We start from the raw sequence: 16,790 nt of genomic DNA on the forward strand, positions 1-16,790 counted from the left end.
AAGGAGGTTGTTGGCCAAGATCTCGCGATGCATGGCTCCATCCATCCTCCCCTCAATACGGTGCAGTCGTCCTGTCCCCTTTGCAGAAAAGCATCCCCAAAGAATAATGTTTTCACCTCCATGCTTCACAGTTGGGATGGTGTTCTTGGGGTTGTACTCATCCTTCTTCTTCCTCCAAACACGGCGAGTGGAGTTTAGAACAAAAAGCTCTATTTTTGTCTCATCAGACCACATGACCTTCTCCCATTCCTCCTCTGGATCATCCAGATGGTCATTGGCAAACTTCAGATGGGCCTGGACATGCGCTGGCTTGAGCAGGGGGACCTTGCGTGCGCTGCAGGATTTTAATCCATGACGGCGTAGTGTGTTACTAATGGTTTTCTTTGAGACTGTGGTCCCAGCTCTCTTCAGGTCATGGACCAGGTCCTGCAGTGTAGTTCTGGGCTGATCCCTCACCTTCCTCATGATCATTGATGCCCTACGAGGTAAGATCCTGCATGGAGCCCCAGACCGAGGGTGATTGACCGTCATCTTGAACTTCATCCATTTTCTAATAATTGCGCCAACAGTTGTTGCCTTCTCACCAAGCTGCTTGCCTATTGTCCTGTAGCCCATCCCAGCCTTGTGCAGGTCTACAATTTTATCCCTGATGTCCTTACAACCTCTCTGGTCTTGGCCATTGTGGAGAGGTTGGAGTCTGTTTGATTGAGTGTGTGGACAGGTGTCTTTTATACAGGGAACGAGTTCAAACAGGTGCATTTAATACAGGTAATGAGTGGAGAACAGGAGGGCTTCTTAAAGAAAAACTAACAGGTCTGTGAGAGCCGGAATTCTTACTGATTGGTAGGTGATCAAATACTTATGTCATGCAATAAAATGCAAAGGAATTACTTAAAAATCATACAATGTGATTTTCTGGATTTTTAGATTCAGTCTCTCACAGTTGAAGTGTACCTATGATAAAAAATACAGACCTCTATATGCTTTGTAAGTAGGAAAACCTGCAAAGTCGGCAGTGTATCAAATACTTGTTCTTCCCACTGTATATATATATATATATATATATATATATATATATAAACAGTTGAAGTCGGAAGTTTACATATACATATAAATTCAGTTTTTCACAATTCCTGACATTTAATCCTGTCTTGGTCAGTTAATTCCCTGTCTTGGTCAGTTAGGATCACAACTTTATTTTAAAATTGTGAAATGTCAGAATAATAGAAGAGAGAATGATTTATTTCAGCTTTTATTTCTTTCATCACATTCCCAGTGGGTCAGAAGTTTACATACGCTCAATTAGTATTTGGTAGCATTGCCATTCCTCCTGACAGAGCTGGTGTAACTGAGTCACGTTTGTAGGCCTCATTGCCCGCACACGCTTTTTCAGTTCTGCCCACACATTTTCTATAAGATTGAGGTCAGGGCTTTGTGATGGCCACTCCAATACCTTGACTTTGTTGTCCAGTTTGACACAACTTTGGAAGTATGCTTGGGGTCATTGTCCATTTGGAAGACCCATTTGCGACCAAGCTTTAACTTCCTGATTGTTGTCTTGAGATGCTGCTTCAATATATCCACATAATCTTCCTCTCTCATGATGCCATCTATTTTGTGAAGTGCACCAGTCCCCCCTGCAGCAAAGCACCCCCACAACATGATGCCGCCACCCCCGTGCTTCACGGTTGGGATGGTGTTCTTCGGCTTGCAAGCCTCCCCCATTTTCCTCCAAACATAACGGTTCTATTTTTGTTTCATCAGACCAGAGGACATTTCTCCAAAAAGTACGATCTTTGTCCCCATGTGCAGTTGCAAACCGTAGTCTGGCTTTTTTATGGTGGTTTTGGAGCAGTGGCTTCTTCCTTGCTGAGTGGCCTTTCAGGTTATGTCGATATAGGACTCGTTTTACTGTGGATATAGATACTTTTGCACCTGTTTCCTCCAGCATCTTCACAAAGTCCTTTACTGTTGTTCTGGGATTAATTTGCACTTTTCGCACCAAAGTATGTTCATCTCTAGGAGACAGAACGCGTCTCCTTCCTGAGAGGTATGACGGCTGCGTGGTCCCATGGTGTTTATATTTGTGTACTAAAGTTTGTACAGATGAACGTGGTACCTTCAGGCATTTGGAAATTGCTCCCAAGGATGAACCAGACTTGTGGAGGTCTACAATGTTTTTCTGAGGTTTTGCCTGATTATGATATTCCCATGATGTCAAGAAAAGAGTCACTGAGTTTGAAGGTAGACCTTGAAATACATCCACAGGTACACCTCCAATTGACTCAAATTATGTCATTAGGCTATCAGAAGCTTCTAAAGCCATGAAATTATTTTCTGGAATTTTCCAAGCTGTTTAAAGGCACAGTCAACTTTGTGTATGTAAACTTCTGACCCACTGGATTTGTGATACAGTGAATTATAAGTGAAATAATCTGTCTGTTAATAATTGTTGGAAAGATTACTTGTGTCATGCACAAAGTAGATGTCCTAACCGACTTGCCAAAACTATAGTTTGTTAACAAGAAATTTGTGGAGTGGTTGAAAAACGAGTTTTAATGACTCCAACCTAAGTGTATGTAAACCTCCGACTTCAACTGTATATATATATATATATATATATATATATATATATATATATATATATATATATATTATAGAATGTACCATGCCTTGCAAAAGTATTCATCCCCTTGGCATTTTTCCTATTTTCTTGCATTGCAACCTGTAATTTAAATGGATTTTTATTTGGATTTCATGTAATGGACAACACAAAATAGTCCAAATTGGTGAAGTGAAATGAAAAAAATATTTTTTAAACTGAAAAGTGTTGCGTGCATATGTATTCACACTATTTGCTATATATCTGTTACATACTGTCACTGTTCCTTCCTCCCCCTTCCTCCTATTTGCTATATATCTGTTATATCTGTTACATACTGTCACTGTCCCTTCCTCCTATTTGCTATATATCTGTTATATCTGTTACATACTGTCACTGTCCCTTCCTCTCCCTTCCTCCTATTTGCTATATATCTGTTATATCTGTTACATACTGTCACTGTCCCTTCCTCCCCCTTCCTCCTATTTGCTATATATCTGTTATATCTGTTACATACTGTCCCTGTCCCTTCCTCCCCCTTCCTCCTATTTTGCTGATCTAGACATTTGGTTTAGGCAAACTCTGACCAGGGCAAATCACACACACGCACACACACACCTCACAGCAACCAGGCAATGTATACAATTTACATCCGTGCTAAATACATTACGCAAATAGCTACTTATTTAATTAATCTATAAATACAGCTACATGCAAAATAGCACTAGCACATCTACATATGTATGTATCATTGACAACCTGTTTATTCAATAGAAAATTATTGTAGAATAGAACGTCAAAAGGAAGTGACATCAAACTCACTCCTGTGATGACGTGTAAATGCATGTAAACCAGCACACAATCCCAACGCTCCCAGTGTGTATGTGTGTGTATATCTATGTATGTATGTCTATATCTATGTGTGTGTGTTTGTGTATATCTGTGTGTGTGTGTGTATATTTATGTGAGTTTGTGTGTGTGTGTGTGTATATCTATGTGAGTTTGTGTGTGTGTTTGTGTATATCTATGTGTGTGTGTGTGTGTATATCTATGTGAGTTTGTGTGTGTGGATATCTATGTGTGTCTGAATGTGTGTTTGTGTATATCTATGTGTGTGTGTGTGTGTATATCTATGTGAGTTTGTGTGTGTGTGTGTGTGTATTTTTTGTAATTCTATGAATCTTACCCAGTTGATTAACTCACCCACTCGCCCAAATCTTAAATGCCCAGATAAATCTACCCTGATTGATTTGACGGCCTCTCTTTTAAATTGCACATTCAACAACTTACAAATAAATTGAAGCTGAAATTGTGATTTTATTTTAGGAATAAGGCCTGTTTTTCTTTTGAAGCCAGAAGGAGGCTAGTGTCAGCTACATTTATGCCTTTACTAGACTATGGGGATATTTTATATTTGAATGCTTCGACTCAGTGTTTGAGATCAACTGACACTCTTTACCATGGCACTTTGTGATTTATTTTAAACTGCAAAACCCTTACGTACCACTGCACTTTGTATACCAGGGTTGGCTGGCCTTCTCTACTCACTCGTATACTTTTATTTACAAAGACATTTTGGGTTTACTGCCTTTTAATTTGTGCATTTTAATTGTTCAGTTATGTGGTGGGTCGTCTCTTCGTTCGCTGGACTTTATCCTGCTAACTGTTCCAAATGTCCGAACTGAATTTGGTAAAAGGGCTTTTATGTACTCTGTACCATCATCTTGGAACACCTTACAAAATACTTTTAAACTGGAAGAACTTGTCCCGATTGGTGTTTTTAAATCACTGATGAAGGATTTTGAGGCTGATTCCCTGACCTGTCAATGTTTTTAATTTATTGTTTTATACTCTTGTGAATTCAATGGTTTTTACTAGATTACTTGTAGTTTTTCATGTTGTCTGTCTGTAATATTTTTGTAATGACTTGGTGCTGCCAAGGAGCTCTTGAAAAAGAGATTTTAATCTCAATGAGCCCTTCCTGGTTAAATAAAATAAATAAAAAATATCTATGTGTGTGTGTGTGTGTATATCTGTGTGTGTATATATCTCACTCCTGTGATGACGTGTAAATGCATGGAAACCAGCACACAATCCCAACGCTCCCTGTGTGCATGTGTGTGTATATCAACAGTATGTGTGTGCATATCTATGCATGTGTGTGTATATCTATCTATGTGTGTGTGAATGTGTGTTTGTGTATATCTGTGTGTGTTTGTGTGTATATCTATGTGTGTGTGTGTGTATATATGTGTGTGTGTGTATATATCTATGTGAGTGTGTTTGTGTGTGTGTATATCTATGTGAGTGTGTGTTTGCATGTGTGTATATCTATGTGAGTGTGTGTTTGCGTGTGTGTATATCTATGTGAGTGTGTGTTTGTGTGTATATCTATGTGTGTGTGTATATATCTATGTGTGTGTGTGTGTATATCTGTGTGTGTGTGTCTGTATATCTGTGTGTGTATCTGTGTGTGTGTACATCTATGTGTGTGTGTGTGTGTATATATCTATGTGTGTGTGTGTGGATATCTGGGTATGTATCTGTGCGTGTGTACATCTATGTGTGTGTGTGTGTGTGTGTGTTTTATCTGTGTGTGTGTGTGTGTGTGTTACTCCCTCACAGAACTGTATAATGCCAACAGTCCCAAACAGGAACCTTGCTCAGGGACCTTGTCGGTCGGCTGATCGGTAGACGTTGCTGTCATTACAACCATCATGTATGCAGGCTGATATAATACTCCTTTCAATAGCCCCAAGTCATTGAGTTGAGCTGTGCTCACGCTACTTTGTTCTCCTGTGTGGTTTTAGTAATGTCCCTTTCTGTGACTGACTAATTTGACGATCATCATACATGAAAACATGCAGGAGACAGAACAGAACTGAATGAAATGTTTACCGACAACATTCATCTAAACGTGTCCAAACAACAAGAATAAAAACTAACCGGTAACACTTTGTTTGAACTCTACGTCATAACACTCATTATTATTATTTTACTTCACTAGGCACGTCAGATAAGAACAAATTATTATTTACAATGATGGCCTAGGAACAGTGGGTTAACTGCCCCCCCCGGTAGCCTAGTGGTTAGATGATTATTATGCAATCAGAATCTGCTTTATTTGGTGTAATATGACGCATAGTTTGAATAATGTGCTAGCAAACAACCATTACATTTCAACATTTGGATGACAATGACATTAGAGCTAGATCGATCCATGAGAAGCAATGGTCATTTATTAATCCCTTATAATATTCCAGTTATTTCCCCCTAAAACACTAAAACATTAACAGTCCAGACATACACATTTGATTTCCCACAAACAAAAAAAACACAGAGGGAAAACAAAACTGGTCGACGTGATGTCATAATGAATGTAAAACTGGGTGTAATGATGTCATTTCAACCAGTTTTGCTCACTGGGTATAAAAAGAAAAACAAAACACTGTGCAATTCAATTCAACAGTCTTTAGGAGTGATGCAGTCTCTTCACAGTGATTTGACTCATCCTTTCGTTTGAAGAAGCGGCGTCTAATCCGTCATCGATTAATTGTGACATCACCGACACCAGGATTCCATTTTATGTGATGACACTCACCATAGAATTAGAATGATTAGAAGGATTCTATAGTGATGGGCCTTCTCATAGAGATTAAACCCTGGAGAGGAATTTCTAGTACGAAATCTGCTGCACAAACTGTCCCCCATCTTGCCTGGGACTGGGTCAGAGTGATGTCATATCCTGTACCTCCAGCAGCATGGCGTCCTGTTCCGTCCTCAGCTGGTCTCGAGCCTGGAGGTGAACCACCAGCTCAGTGCTCAGGTCTGATGACACACACACACACACACACACACACACACACACACACACACACACACACACACACACACACACACACACACACACACACACACACACACACACACACACACACACACACACACACACACACACACACACACACACACAAAATGTAAGGTCAAAGGCAGTGTTTAACAGATCATTTGACAAAGGTGAAATGAAGGTAAAATAACGAGGTTAGTAATAACTTCTTAATGAAAAAGGTGAAATGAAGGTAAAATAACGAGGTTAGTAATAACTTCTTAATGAAAAAGGTGAAATATACTGCATCTATTAAATATAATGTAGCCTATATCTAATATCAAAGTATATCCAGTGTATTAGCCGAGTGACCCTCACCTTGTATTGCCTTACTGAGAGAGTTTCTGTGAGTGTTGAGTTCTTTGAGACTGGAGGCCTGCAGGTCACTATGGTCTCGCTTTCTATTCTTCAACAGTGGATCACCACACACTAGACTCTGAGACACAGGGGACAGAGTGAAGGGCAGAATAACTGGTTAGACCCTGAGACACAGGGGACATGGTGAAGGGCAGAATAACTGGTTAGACCCTGAGACACAGGGGACAGAGTGAAGGGCAGAATAACTGGTTAGACCCTGAGACACAGGGGACAGAGTGAAGGGCAGAATAACTGGTTAGACCCTGAGACACAGGGGACAGAGTGAAGGGCAGAATAACTGGTTAGACCCTGAGACACTGGGGACAGAGTGAAGTGCAGAATAACTGGTTAGACCCTGAGACACAGGGGACAGAGTGAAGGGCAGAATAACTGGTTAGACCCTGAGACACAGGGGACAGAGTGAAGGGCAGAATAACTGGTTAGACCCTGAGACACAGGGGACAGAGTGAAGGGCAGAATAACTGGTTAGACCCTGAGACACAGGGGACATGGTGAAGGGCAGAATATAAGATAACTGAGGATAAAACCGAAGAACCAAACACTGTGGGCCTCGAGGACAGTATGATGATCAGCCCTTAGTCACTCCTTCCTAACCACTCCAGTAGAGGTCAAAGGTTATATCAGAAGGCAAGGGAAAGCAAGCGCCACATTGCTTAAACCTATACTCTCTCTCACCTTCCGTTTCTGTTCTGTTCTCAGCTTGTTTTTTAGTGCCCTCAGCGCAGCCTTGAAGCCTGATGATTTGCTTTTGGTTGCAGCTGGGGACTGGGGCTGCTGGGACACCTGCACGCTGGAACCATTCTTTACCACCATTTTGGAATTCTGTAGTGGCCAAAACAAAATGGTGACAGTGCTTTAAGATCGAGATTTAGAATTAAAATAAAACTTTATTTTCTTTCTGATTGATATTAGTTGTAGCACTCTACCTATGACTGACCTTACCTTTTGAGGGTGTACTTACCTTTGTGCAAATCGTTACCCCAGAATCCTCCTCCTCTTCTTCGCTCCCGCTGTCATTGATGAAGCACAGCTGGAGGTTCATCTGATTTGAAAGACTGAGGAGGACGAACCATTTTTTTGTTGGTGTTAGAATCATAAACAAATCCCACTTGTGTGATGAAACGGCGGGAGAAGCGTAAAGGTCAAAGGTGAGACACAAACTCACAACCTTGTGGGCAAGAATCAGTCTATACTGTAGTTTTATTTTAGTAATCGGTCTAGATGTAGTTTTATTTCAGTAAATCGGTCTAGATGTAGTTTTATTTCAGTAAATCGGTCTAGATGTAGTTTTATTTCAGTAAATCGGTCTAGATGTAGTTTTATTTTAGTAAATCGGTCTAGATGTAGTTTTATTTCAGTAAATCGGTCTAGATGTAGTTTTAGTTGATTCATCGGTCTAGATGTAGTTTTAGTTTATTTGTCACGGATCCCCCCGGTACTGCTGCTCATTCTGTTCACCAGTTCCGGAGGTCTACATCACTACTGGCTTCTAAGCTTCACTGAACGGGATTCATTATCATCAACCCCGGACTGTCTTGTGTGATAACACACACCTGGTTCCATTATCATCAACCCCGGACTGTCTTGTCTGATAACACACACCTGGTTCCATTATCATCAACCCCGGACTGTCTTGTCTGATAACACACACCTGGTTCCATTATCATCAACCCCGGACTGTCTTGTGTGATAACACACACCTGGTTCCATTATCATCAACCCCGGACTGTCTTGTGTGATAACACACACCTGGTTCCATTATCATCAACCCCGGACTGTCTTGTCTGATAACACACACCTGGTTCCATTATCATCAACCCCGGACTGTCTTGTCTGATAACACACACCTGGTTCCATTATCATCAACCCCGGACTGTCTTGTCTGATAACACACACCTGGTTCCATTATCATCAACCCCGGACTGTCTTGTGTGATAACACACACCTGGTTCCATTATCATCAACCCCGGACTGTCTTGTCTGATAACACACACCTGGTTCCATTATCATCAACCCCGGACTGTCTTGTCTGATAACACACACCTGGTTCCATTATCATCAACCCCGGACTGTCTTGTCTGATAACACACACCTGGTTCCATTATCATCAACCCCGGACTGTCTTGTCTGATAACACACACCTGGTTCCATTATCATCAACCCCGGACTGTCTTGTCTGATAACACACACCTGGTTCCATTATCATCAACCCCGGACTGTCTTGTCTGATAACACACACCTGGTTCCATTATCATCAACCCCGGAATGTCTTGTCTGATAACACACACCTGGTTCCATTATCATCAACCCCGGACTGTCTTGTCTGATAACACACACCTGGTTCCCATTTCCCCTGATTAGCATGTTATATTTGTGCCCTCTTTTGTTTGGGTATAGCCCAGTGTTTTGTATACGTGTCTGTTTAGGGTGTATTAAAAACCCTTATTGTGTATTCCTGCGCCTGTCTCCAAAATCCTTTACACCAGCGTGACGTAGGTTATTCATCGGTCTAGATGTCGTTTTAGTTTATTCATCGGTCTAGATGTCGTTTTAGTTTATTCATCGGTCTAGATGTCGTTTTAGTTTATTCATCGGTCTAGATGTCGTTTTAGTTTATTCATCAGTCTAGATGTCGTTTTAGTTAATTCATCGGTCTAGATGTCGTTTTAGTTTATTCATAGGTCTAGATGTCGTTTCAGTTTATTCATCGGTCTAGATGTCGTTTCAGTTTATTCATCGGTCTAGATGTCGTTTCAGTTTATTCATCGGTCTAGATGTCGTTTTAGTTTATTCATCGGTAAAGATGTCGTTTTAGTTTATTCATCGGTAAAGATGTCGTTTCAGTTTATTCATCAGTCTAGATGTCGTTTTAGTTTATTCATCGGTCTAGATGTAGTTTTAGTTTATTCATCGGTCTAGATGTCGTTTTAGTTTATTCATCAGTCTAGATGTCGTTTTAGTTTATTCATCGGTAAAGATGTCGTTTTAGTTTATTCATCGGTAAAGATGTCGTTTCAGTTTATTCATCGGTCTAGATGTCGTTTTAGTTTATTCATCGGTCTAGATGTCGTTTTAGTTTATTCATCGGTCTAGATGTCGTTTTAGTTTATTCATCGGTAAAGATGCCGTTTTAGTTTATTCATCGGTCTAGATGTCGTTTCAGTTTATTCATCAGTCTAGATGTCGTTTTAGTTTATTCATCGGTCTAGATGTCGTTTTAGTTTATTCATCGGTCTAGATGTCGTTTTAGTTTATTCATCGGTCTAGATGTCGTTTTAGTTTATTCATCGGTCTAGATGTCGTTTTAGTTTATTCATCGGTCTAGATGTCGTTTTAGTTTATTCATCGGTCTAGATGTCGTTTTATTCATCGGTCTAGATGTCGTTTTAGTTTATTCATAGGTCTAGATGTCGTTTCAGTTTATTCATCGGTCTAGATGTCGTTTCAGTTTATTCATCGGTCTAGATGTCGTTTCAGTTTATTCATCGGTCTAGATGTCGTTTCAGTTTATTCATCGGTCTAGATGTCGTTTTAGTTTATTCATCAGTCTAGATGTCGTTTTAGTTTATTCATCGGTCTAGATGTCGTTTTAGTTTATTCATCGGTAAAGATGTCGTTTTAGTTTATTCATCGGTAAAGATGTCGTTTCAGTTTATTCATCAGTCTAGATGTCGTTTTAGTTTATTCATCGGTCTAGATGTCGTTTTAGTTTATTCATCGGTCTAGATGTCGTTTTAGTTTATTCATCAGTCTAGATGTCGTTTTAGTTTATTCATCGGTCTAGATGTCGTTTCAGTTTATTCATCAGTCTAGATGTCGTTTTAGTTTATTCATCGGTCTAGATGTCGTTTTAGTTTATTCATCGGTCTAGATGTCGTTTTAGTTTATTCATCGGTCTAGATGTCGTTTTAGTTTATTCATCGGTCTAGATGTCGTTTTAGTTTATTCATCGGTCTAGATGTCGTTTTAGTTTATTCATCGGTCTAGATGTCGTTTTATTCATCGGTCTAGATGTCGTTTTAGTTTATTCATAGGTCTAGATGTCGTTTCAGTTTATTCATCGGTCTAGATGTCGTTTCAGTTTATTCATCGGTCTAGATGTCGTTTCAGTTTATTCATCGGTCTAGATGTCGTTTTAGTTTATTCATCAGTCTAGATGTCGTTTTAGTTTATTCATCGGTCTAGATGTCGTTTTAGTTTATTCATCGGTAAAGATGTCGTTTTAGTTTATTCGTCGGTCTAGATGTCGTTTTAGTTTATTCATCGGTCTAGATGTCGTTTTAGTTTATTCATCGGTCTAGATGTCGTTTTAGTTTATTCATCGGTCTAGATGTCGTTTTAGTTTATTCATCGGTAAAGATGTCGTTTTAGTTTATTCATCGGTCTAGATGTTGTTTTAGTTTATTCATCGGTCTAGATGTCGTTTTAGTTTATTCATCAGTCTAGATGTCGTTTTAGTTTATTCATTGGTAAAGATGTCGTTTTAGTTTATTCATTCAACCATTGTAAAAAATGTATTCAAAGACATCATGTTTATTAATGCCAGGGTTGCTGCATTACTATCTGGCTGGGGACTGTACTTTTAGTATACTGTTTAACAACACTATCATAACATTATGTTTCGTAGACAGCATCATGCTTCGTACCGAGCGGTCAGGGCTGTCACGCGGCTATTGCAGTCCTCCGCCTCTCCTCCGTCCTCCCAGCTCTCTTTACTGTTCCCTCGATCTCTCTCTCCTGGCCGGCTCATGGACAGCATCTTCCCTCGTTCCAGGACACTGGAAGACTAGAAATGAATTAGATTTAGGAAGAGCAAGATATGGAGGGTATCCCTTGTATGTAAAACCTTTAGTTACTAACTATAACTTTAGTTACTAACTATTGTGTATGTAGTATCTTTCAACCAGAGATGTAGTGTTAACTCACGTAAATGCTGTTTCAGCACCTTTTTTATTTTGAGTGAGTGTTGAGTCACCTATTTTCTATTTCAGAAACATACTTTAAAAGTAAAGGGACTTTATTCACTGGGACCAGCGTTTACCCATGTTATTTTGTGTTGAACTACATCACTGCTTTCAATGCTAAACTAGCCACTGAACAGAGCACTTGACTTAATGAAATTCCATTCATGGAAACGTTTGTTTGTAACACAACTTCACTGATACACATAGCACACTTCCCTTCAACAAACAGATCACGGGCCTAAACTGCATCACCTGTCCCCATCCATAAGTAACTGACAATATTCAAACCCTGACTCTTGCCTTCTCCCACCTCATCCCCCTCTGCTCTCTATGTCGCCATCTCCTCTCCCTGTCCAAAAACACCTACCCCATCCATAAATAACAGACAGCATTCAACTGTAACCTCTGACACACATACACACACCTTTGTCTTCTCTCTCTTTTCCTCTTCCTGTTTCTCTAGCTCGGCGATGCGCAGGCTCAGCGCCTCCCAGTGCATTATGGGTAGGCCCAGGTCATCCTCTCCGTACGAGCCCTCCTGCCACACCAACGCTGCTCCCTCTGCATCTTCATCCTCCTCCTCTTCATCACCTTCCTCTTCAGCCTTGCTCTCTTTCTCCTCTTCCTCCATCTCGTCGCTCTCTTTCTCCTCTCCCCGCTCCCTCTCTCTCTCCTTTACTCCCTCCATCTCTTGTGTCAGTAGGAGAGAGTTCCAGAGTGGGTAGATTTCACACTGCTCTGGGGAGGACGGGGCACTTCTGTTGGTATAACAGAGACTAAATAGTTGTTTATTAATACTTTATAAACAGGCTATAAATAAATATGAACCTATTGTTAAAACAACTATATTACACTGCTTGGTGTTAGGCCTGCTACTTCAAAATGATGATATGCAAGGAGACAATTTGACTTTGAAGAAGCTATAAACATTATTCAAAGGAACATTTTAGGATGACTTGAAGTTAGTGACAACAGAGGAGACAAGATACGTTTGTTTTTAAAAATATATATATTTTTTTACCTTTAACTAGGCAAGTCAGTTAAGAACAAACTCTTATTTACAATGACGGCCTACCCCGGCCAAACCCTAACCCGGACAATGCTGGGCCAATTGTGCGCCGCCCTATGGGACTCCCAATCACGGCTGGTTGTGATACAGCCTGGAGTCGAACCAGCGTATGTAGTGACGTCTTGAGCACTGAGATGCAGTGCCTTAGACTGCTGCACCACTCGGTCACCATGGAAAATTGACATGGAACATACTGAATCCTTGGAAAACTAATATCAAGAGTTCCAAGGTACTACTGATACTATGCTAACAGTGTCTATTATGTGGCAACAGCAGTAGTGTAAAGTACTTAAGTAAAAATACTTTAAAGTACTAAACACTAGCCTCAACGTCAACAGTGAAGAGGTGACTCCAGGATGCTGGCCTTCTAGGCAGAGTTGCAAAGAAAAAGCCATATCTCAGACTGGCCAATAAAAAGAAAAGATTAAGATGGGCAAAAGAACACAGACCCTGGACAGAGGAACTCTGCCTAGAAGGCCAGCATCCCAGAGTCATCTCTTCACTGTTGACGTTGAGACTGGTGTTTTGCGGGTACTATTTAATGAAGCTACCAGCTGAGGACTTGTGAGGCATCTATTTCTCAAACTAGACACTCTAATGTACTTGTCCTCTTGCTCATTTGTGCCCCGGGGCCTCCCACTCCTTTTCATTCTGGTTAGGGCCAGTTTGCACTGTTCTGTGAAGGGAGTAGTACACAGCGTTGTACGAGATCTTCAGTTTCTTGGCAATTTCTCACATGGAATAGCCTTCATTTCTCAGAACAAGAACAGACTGACGAGTTTCAGAAGAAAGTACTTTGTTTCTGGCCATTTTGAGCCTGTAATCAAACCCACAAATTCTGATGCTCCAGATACTCAACTAGTCTAAAGAAGTCCAGTTTTATTGCTTCTTTAAATCAGAACAACAGTTTTCAGCTGTGCTAACATAATTAATTGCAAAAGGGTTTTCTAATGATCAATTAGCCTTTTAAAATGACAAACTTGGATTAGCTAACACAACGTGCCATTAGAACACCGGAGTGATGGTTGCTGATAATGGGCCTCTGTACGCCTATGTAGATAACTTTAAAAATCATCAGTTTCTAGCTACACTAGTAATTTACAACATTAACAATGTCTACACTGTATTTCTGATTAATTTGATGTTATTTTAACGGACCAAAAATGTGCTTTTCTTTCAAAAACAAGGACATTTCTAAGTGACCCCAAACGTTTGAACGATAGTGTGTGTATATATATATATATGCATTTGGAAATTATTCAGACCCCTTGACTTTTTCCACATTTTGTTATGTTACAGCCTTATTCTGAAATGTATTAAATTGTTCCCCCGCTCATCAATCTACACACAATACCCCATAATGATGAAGCAAAACAGGTTGATTAAATTTGAGCAAATTTATGAAAAATAAAAAACAATGGAAATATTACATTTACATAAGTATTCAGACCCATTTCTCAGTACTTTGTTGTAGCATCTTGGCAGCGATTACAGCCTCGGGTCTTGGGTATGATGCAACAAGCCCACCCATGTCTATACCCCTGCCCAGTCATGTGGAATCCGTAGATTAGGGCCTAATGAATTCATTTCAATTGACTGTTTTCCTTATATGAAGTGTAAAATCGTTAATTGTTGCATGCTGCGTACATTTTTTTCAGCGTAAACATTTATATGTATACTACGGACTCTGACATTGCTCGTCCTAATATTTCTTAATTATTTTACTTTTAGATGTGTGTGTATTGTTAGGTATCACTGCACCGTTGGAGCTAGGAACACAAGCACTTCGCTACACCCTGCAATAACATCTGCTAAATATGTGTATGCGACCAATAACATTTGATCTGAAGTGTGTACAGTGCAAGACTGCATAATCACATAAATAAAGTTATCAAGGAAAAGTGTTTTCAAGACTGAAAGACCAGAAAGGCGACAGTAAGTGAGTGTGTAGGTCTAGGGGAAGCCTAGAGAAAACGAGAAGTGACACATGACACGTATCGATAGAAGTAGGACATAAGTATACTGTTTAGTTAGCCAGTGATCGATTGTGTAACCCAATAGCTATCATAATCACTTACCAAATTCCCCCGGGAGTAGAAACTTCTTGACCTGTCAAACCGTGGGAGACGATGATTGTGCCCACATAACTTTCTATCTCTTCATTGAGCCAAAAAAATCTTCCTAGTTTCCCTTTATTCTCCTTCCTCCTCTCCCTCCTTACTTTCCACCCTTATGTTCATTCCCCGGTTCTTTCATTCTGAATTTCTTGCTCACTTTAACCGGAGTAGGGCGTTGAACTGCAAGACTATCCAACGTGTGTTTTGCGGTTATGATTGAAATTATCGTTTGTTACAAGTGGCGCAGTTACATTAGTAGCCTAACGGTTTTTAGTAGCCAAGAAAATCCACTAATTTGTGCGCCAAAACAATAAAAACAAAAGTGTAAACCTTCAGGAATTTCACGGCTTTTCGGTAAGGACACACAGGGAGCCAGAGAGACGAGGGGTGGAGAGAAATGACGGGCTGAAGAAGTAGCGAAAAACTGCTAGGTATCCAATTTCACCGTTTTTACTGGACTACTGACATTCAACCGAACTGAAGAAAGTACATTTGATTGGGTGACTTTAAATTCTGATTGACATGGAGATGACAGCAAGGAGAACACAGACAATTGTTAGTGAACTGTGTTTAGTAACTTCGTAGGCTATTCCCTTTGTACCATTAGTATTTGGGCAAGAAGTCACACGCCAGCAAATCCTTACAAGTTGATAATATATGCACACTAATAATTCGATGTTTAAATTATTATGGCTCTAGGCAGGTTATGCAATAGGGTGTAAACACTTTACTCTGTTTATGCTAGTCGATGTAAGGTGAAAATACATCGATTAAATATATTCTGAAAGTGAATACATTTGTGATTCTAATGCAGTTTATTTTTTCTGCAGAAGTTTAGGTCTAACTATTGTGATTCTCGCCACAATTTGAATTCTTTCACATGGGGCTGATTTATTTGCATGTGATCTATTATCTTTATTAATGATTTGGTTTAAATCCCTCTAAAACCAAGGGATTAGTTAAATGTCATTATGTCATCGTAGTGGAGATGATTTACGATGACTGGTGTGTGTGCGTGTATGTGTGACAAGACAGGAACAGTTTTAGGCCTTATTAAGGGTGATTTCTCACGTAATCCTCTATTTCTGTGCTTACACTGCCGTCTTGTGGCCAAACCAAGACACTACAACCTCCTTTACGAAACATGCAAAATTGATAGATTGTAATTTATTAGAAACTGGAAGAGGTTAGATGTGTTAAAGAGGTATTTTGTCTTGTACATGTACTTAGTATATTTTGCAGTCAGAGGGAAAATGAATACTTGTACAATACTTGTACAGCGCAGTCAGGCTCCTGAGTGGCGTAGTGGTCTAAGGCACTGCATCTCAGTGCAAGATGCGTCACTATACGAATATCACCTGGTACGAATCCAGGCTGAATGTCATCTGGTCATGATTGGGAGTCCCATAGGGCGGTGTGCAATTGGTTGGCCCAGTGTCACCAGGGTAGGCTGACACTGTAAGTAAGAATTTGTTCTGACTTTCCTAGTTAAATAAAGATTGAATAAAAACATATCACAGTGAAGCTTATGATTTTGGTAGACTCAGCAATACTTTTAATTTAACCAGGCAAGTCCGTTAAGAACAAACTCTTTATGCACAATGACAGCCTACCCCAGACGACGCTGGGCCAGTTGTGCGTCACCCTATGGGACTCCCAATCACCACCAGTTGTGATACAGCCTGGAATCAAACCAGGGTCTCTAGTGATGCCTCTTACACTGAGATGTAGTGCCTTAGACCGCTGCACCACTCGAGAGCCACGATTTGCTTTT

General features: G+C 40.1%; 1 protein-coding gene across 1 annotated transcript; it reads right to left on the minus strand.

The window, feature by feature from the left end:
* Positions 1-5,478: 5,478 nt before the first annotated feature.
* LOC139417089 (schwannomin-interacting protein 1-like) lies at positions 5,479-15,497 on the minus strand. The gene is made up of 7 exons (XM_071166337.1): positions 14,978-15,497; positions 12,255-12,588; positions 11,513-11,652; positions 7,828-7,921; positions 7,542-7,688; positions 6,807-6,924; positions 5,479-6,430 (listed from the first exon to the last, which is right to left on the minus strand). The coding sequence occupies exons 2-7, from the start codon at positions 12,516-12,518 to the stop codon at positions 6,330-6,332; spliced, it is 864 nt and encodes a 287-aa protein (XP_071022438.1). The 5' UTR covers positions 12,519-12,588; positions 14,978-15,497; the 3' UTR covers positions 5,479-6,329.
* Between the last annotated feature and the right edge of the window lie 1,293 nt (positions 15,498-16,790).

The sequence above is a fragment of the Oncorhynchus clarkii genome, chromosome 9 (assembly GCF_045791955.1).
Source record: "Oncorhynchus clarkii lewisi isolate Uvic-CL-2024 chromosome 9, UVic_Ocla_1.0, whole genome shotgun sequence".
NCBI classification, from domain to species: domain Eukaryota; kingdom Metazoa; phylum Chordata; class Actinopteri; order Salmoniformes; family Salmonidae; genus Oncorhynchus; species Oncorhynchus clarkii.